The sequence below is a fragment of the Hypanus sabinus genome, chromosome 1 (assembly GCF_030144855.1).
Source record: "Hypanus sabinus isolate sHypSab1 chromosome 1, sHypSab1.hap1, whole genome shotgun sequence".
Lineage (NCBI taxonomy): Eukaryota > Metazoa > Chordata > Chondrichthyes > Myliobatiformes > Dasyatidae > Hypanus > Hypanus sabinus.
In genome coordinates this window covers 81,553,029-81,559,028 of record NC_082706.1, presented here as the reverse complement: position 1 = coordinate 81,559,028, position 6,000 = coordinate 81,553,029, and the positions used below count along the sequence as shown (strand labels likewise).

Genomic DNA, 6,000 nt, shown 5'->3' with positions numbered 1-6,000 from the left:
CCTGCATGTGCATGTAACGAGAGCTGTATAACTCATGTCCTTCTGCCTTAGGCCACCAACTTATCAATCACCCATCTGTGGACACTTTCTGGAGGTCCAAGATCCATATGCTCCATGACTGTTGGACTAAGTGTGTCAATCTATGTTGAAAAATAAATGTGCTAGGTTTTCTAAAATTGACTCCTTCTACCCTAGGACATGAATTTATCAATCACCCTTCGCATGATTACAATTGCATAGTTTACTGAACATGGCATCACAGGTAAATAGGTTGATGAAGAAGGCTTCTGGCATGGTGGCCTTCATCAGTCATTGTACTGAGTATAGGATTTGGTAAGTTATGTTGCAGTTATACCAGATATCGGTGAGTCTGCACTTGGATTATTGTGCACAGTTTTGGTCACCTGTTACAGGAAGGATATTAAACTGAAAAAGAGTGCAGAAAGGAATTACCGGGATGTTTTCTGGACCAGGTGGCCTGAGTTACAGAGGTTAACTGGACTAGGACTTTGTTCACACAAAGTTAAGAGATTAAGGGGTATCCTGATTGAGGTGTATAAGAATATGAGGGCATAGACAGAGCAAGAACGCATGATCTTTTTTGGTCAGGAACAGGGTGCTAAAAACAAGAGGATATAAATTTAAGATCTGAGACGAGAGATTTAATAAAGGACATCAGGGGTAGCTTCTTCATGCAAAAGGTGATGCAGAAATTGTGGTTGAAGTTCCAGTGTCAGCTACCTGTCATCAAGGACATACAAAAAGTATGTACAGAAAGGTGCTGGGAAAAAGGCCAGCAATATCCTGGAGGAACCCTCATGCCCTGCTTGTGGACTTTTTGTTACACTCCCATAAGGGAAGAGGCTACACAGCCACGCCAGGACCACCAGACTCAAAAACAGTTACTTCCCCCAAGCTGTCAGGCTGACCCAATACCTCCACCCACTAACCCACCATGTCCACATCAGCCACAGCTCTCCACTGCCTCTCAGCACTCCCATGCTCTGCCACCTTACTTATACATTGTGTTTCATAGGGTTGCTTTTATGTTTGTTGTGGAGTACAATCATTTCATTGTAATAATTATTCGGTTTTCCTTTACACTCATGTGCTGAAGAAAGACAATAAACAATTTTGAATTTTGTATTAGCAGTATTGATTATCTATCTGGATAAGTACATGGTTATTATTCTATTATGGGTTTATTGACTATGCCTGGAAGAAAATGAATCTCAGGGTTGTATATGGTGACATGTATATACTTTGATAATAATTTTTTTCTTGAATAGCAACATTATATTTGTTGAAATACATTTTATACCATAAGATCATAACAGATGGGAGCCTTAACTAGGCCACTTGGCCCATCGAATCTGCTACAACAGTTTAAATACTTCACGGTTTTAGTCGTTGTATTTCTCATATAATAAATATCCTTATATCCTTCTTATCATTCGCTTTCCTGTGATAACACCTGCATTAGCTTAATTAGCATTTTTAAGAGACATTACTGTCTGAAAGTTGGCAAGTTTTCAGTGACTTGGAATAATTACGAACCGAAATAAAATAAATACACTCCCCAAATTTTTTTCGAAAGCATCCATAGTTATTACAGTCATAAGCTATGCAGACCGCAGGAAGAAATGCATCTCGGGAGTTGTAGTTTATCCTCAATTGTAATCTTGCAAGCAATAAACACGATGAACTACACATCCCATATAGCTGTTCGAATTTCGATTCCGACCAAGAATGGTAGGGACGTAGCAACTATTGAGGGAGAAGTATATTTTCCTCTGTTTAGTAAACACCATGGCCTGTATTTTACTTTTGCGAGCAGTGTGTACGCATAGATTAAGAGTGGTGTCACAGTCTAAGGTGCAGTTTCGGTTCGGTGACTCGGGACTGTTTGGAATCTGCAGTTCAGCCTCACTGAGGCCCGGGACAGTCAGTTGTTTGCAACAAAAGCTGGATTCACTTCACTGTTTTAGAGCGGTCTCCGGTCGGTGCATTTTTACCCAGACCAGTCTGAGAACCAGTAATGACGTTCCAGCGAGGAAGCAAAACAACACAGTGTCCTTAAGAAGGAGCCCGCCGCCCGTGTCTACAGCTCAGAAAGGTAATCCTTGCAGAAAGGGGCCTCTGAATTCAAAGTTTCGGCGTGTGTGTAAGGAAAAACATTAGCATTGCTTACACCGAATTAAGCCAAAGTCAAAGTAAAATTGATTATTAAAGTACGTATACGTTATCATATACTGCCTTGAGATACATTTTCTTGCAGGCATTTAAAGAGATACAATGTAATTTACGGAAAACTATACAGTGCATTGAAAAAGTATTCAGCCCCCACAACTATTTTCACATTTTAGTATCTCTTTTCTAAATTTAAAATGTATCGAAATATGGTTCTTGAGCTAATCTGCAAAACGTTGTGCATCATGTCAATTCAAAAGAAAAATTCCAAAACCTGTCAACAATTTTCTAAAAATTAAAAACCAAAATTCAGGCTGAAGAAGTATTCATCCCATTTGTAATTACTATGCCAACATTCCTCGGGTGAACTAAGTATCACTGTACCACCTCACCCAGTTTGTTAATGTAAATTGGAGGCTCACAAACGAGACAATCCAAGCAACACACACAAAGTATTGGAGGAACTCAGCAGGTCAGGCAGCATCTACAGAAAAAAATACAGTCAACGTTTCGGGCTGAAATTGGAGGGTTATCTGTTGTCAATGAATTGTTAAGAGTAAACTCCTCCCTCTCAGTAAAGTCCTACAGTATGGTAGATCTTCAACAGACCTAACCAAAATGAAGACAAAAGAGTGTTCAAGACAAGTCAGGGAAATGATAAATGGAGAAGATGAAAAGATTATCTGGAAGGCACTGAGCTCAGTGAAACCACAGTCACACTGCTTCGGTCAGGACACTCCTCGAAACTTAGTCGCCGGAGTCGAGTAGCATTTATAAGAGAGGCAGTCTATTTCATTGTGGTTTTTCATTGGTTCTGTTGGGTTTCTTTGTGTTTACTATAAACCCCCACAAGAGAAAAAAGTCTCAGCCTGTCGTTTGATAATAAATACTGGGCAAATAAGATTTTGCTTCATGAATATCTTTAGGTGTATCTATGAATTTTGGCTACTGATCATGAAAATCACCATGAAATTTCCCCATCGCGCACATTTTTTACTAAACATGTTTATTATTTCAATTCATAATTCAAATCAATTAAAATGTTGCCTACAATGTAAACTGGTAAGTTTCCTATCGTGTCCAGGCATGTTTGGGCATGCTTAGGCGGCCTGGCTGCTGCACGGCAGGACAGGTTTTAATAATTATTATTGGGTTCAGGACTGTAAGGATGGAATTTGCTATCACCAAGCACATAAATTTCTGTGAAGGATTTTGATATTTGAGACAGATGCTTCCCAGAATAACTGATGCCAAGATTAAGGAAAGCTTTTTTGTTGGTCCACAAATCAAATAGGCCATCAATGACAGGCAATTTGAAGAATTTCTAGTAGAATTTCATGAGAAAATCACATGGAAGACATTCAAGGAAGTTGTTGAAATTTTTCTCGGCATCTACAGAGCACCAAATTACATGCAGCTGGTTGAAAGCATGCTTCAAGCATATAAAACCATGAAATGCAACATGTCAGTAAAGATTCATGTTCTGCATTCCCATTTAGACTTCTTCCCTGCAAATCTTGGTGCTATCAGAGATGAGCATCTTGAAAGGTTTCACCAGGACGTTGTAGTCATGGAGAAAAGATACCAGGGCAACTGGAATCCATTAATGCTGGCACATTGGTTATGATAACTGTGCATAAATGGTTTGACATGGATTAGTTGGGTTGAAGGGCCAGTTTTTCTGCTGTACTTTTCTATGACTCTATGCTACTGTTATGCCAATGGTCTAAGTGAGCTGCAGAAGTTATTGGAGATTGTTCATGGCTCCACAGTCTCTATCGTCTTGCACAAAAAGTGTATTTATGGAAGAGTGGCAAGGAAGAAGCTCTGGCTAAAAAAAGCACATCCTTACCTGTTAAGACTTCGCAAAGCATCACTTAGAAGATACTGTAAAGATGTGGAAGAAGGTCTTGTGGTCAGATGAGACCAAAGTGGAACTTTTTGGCCTCAAGACTAAGCGACACGTGTGGCATAAATCTAATACAGTGCATCAGCTAGGTAACACCATCCCTACTGTAAAGTATGGTGGAGGTAGCATCATACGATGGGAATGCTTTTCAGCAGAAGGGACGGGAAATGTGGTCAGGAATGAGGGGAAGATAAATGTTGCTAAATACAGAGGGATCTTGGATAAAACCTACCACCCTCTGCCAGAAAGCTTAAGCTGGGGAGCAAATTTCATCTTTCAGCAGGTCAACGACCCAAAGCCACCGTCTCTCCCCAACTAATCTGCCATGCCCTGAGCAATTTTGCAAGGAGGAATGGGCAAATCTTGCTCCATCACATTGTGCAAAGTTAATAGAGACTTAGCCAAAAAGAATACTGGCTGTAATAGTTGTGAGGGTGGTTCAACTAAGTGCTGAGCAAAGGGGGATGAATACTTTTGAACTGTTGACATTTCAGTTTTTCATGCTTTTCAATTTTCCCCATTTTTTAAGGCTCCACTGTGAAAAAAGGTGCATGAGATTCACAAATAAAAATTCTCAGTTAAATTGATCAAAATCCCTGATTGTAAATCTCATTTATGTGAACAAAGAGTTGGGGGCTGCTTTCTTTAATGAGACTATATCTGGAGCTGTTGGGTCTCCACTAACAGCAGGTGCCAGCTGCTAAAAGTAAAATAATAAAATTGGACATACAGGTATAGTCTCAGTTATTGGATTCCAGGCCAACGCTTGTTTTGATTTTTTTGCCTTTCCCGTATAAATTTCATTCTCAAAGCAATATTGTCAGCAGCACGATCACCTCAGTGCTCTTTGCCTTGTATAAATTGGCTGTCAGGTTGCAAGAGAGTCTGAATTTGAAGAAACTGTAATGTACTGAGGTGTGTGAGGTGCAGGTCGTGCGACTGCTTGTGTCAAAGTGGCTTCGGAGGAGTTGGTGTGTGAAGAAGGCATGCAGTCTAATAGCAAGTGACCGTCCTTGTCGCTTTTTTTTCGCGTGATCGTCTTACCCCTTTGGGCGTTGTTAATGTGGAATTCTGCAAGTCTTTTTCACTGATTTACTGGCAGACAACAGGGCGGACGGCCTTGTTTTATTTAGGGATGCAGTGCCGAAAAGGCCCTTCCGATTCTTCGAGCTGTGCCATCCAGTAACTCACCGATTTAACTCTGGTCAATAGGAGAATATACACTGACCAATTAACCAACTAGCCGGAATGTCTTTGGACTGTGGGAAGAAACTAAAGTGCCCGGAGGAAACCCACACGCCCAGCGGAATGAACATAACAAACTTGCTTACAGAGGACACCAGAATCGAACTCTATCGCCCCAAGCTGTAATGGCGTTGCGCGATGACACAACACTACCGTGGTGCCCTGGTAAGTTGTTGCAGTATGCCAAATGGATCCAGTCCCCTGCTGTGCAAAGGGATGTTCTTCAAAGACTTTACTTGCCTGGGCTGACTGCACACTGTCTGAAAGATATCTTTGACTGGATGTTAACTTAACCTTTACCTGACTGCAGCTTCTACATGCAATAATCAACAAGCATCCCCACTCTGATCTTACGGAGCTAAAGCTGTTGACGGAACGGCTGGTGAATGTTAACTCAAGAGCTGACCTCTTCAACTAAACTCCTGTGGCTTTTTACAACCATGGTCACTTTCCCCCATGCTAAGTAGGCTTTCAGTCCGTGGAGAAATCATCTTCTCAACATGCATGAGCTTAGATTTTTCTTCAGCTCCTGACCCTACATTCAGCCAAAGGCCACTCTGATATTAAGGTTGTTGCTTCACCCCTGAAATTTGTCCTGTGTTCAGACATGTAGCAGAATCATAGTCTGGAGGGAGGCAAGTGACTGAGAATGATCC

At 41.0% G+C, this 6,000-nt stretch overlaps 1 protein-coding gene across 1 annotated transcript in view; it reads left to right on the top strand.

The window, feature by feature from the left end:
• Positions 1-1,700: 1,700 nt before the first annotated feature.
• Positions 1,701-6,000, top strand: part of timm21 (translocase of inner mitochondrial membrane 21) — a 45,395-nt gene continuing 41,095 nt past the window's right edge. The window contains 2 exon segments of the mRNA XM_059971429.1: positions 1,701-1,787; positions 1,789-2,116. Of these exon segments, the coding sequence (XP_059827412.1) occupies positions 1,701-1,787; positions 1,789-2,116 (415 nt within the window).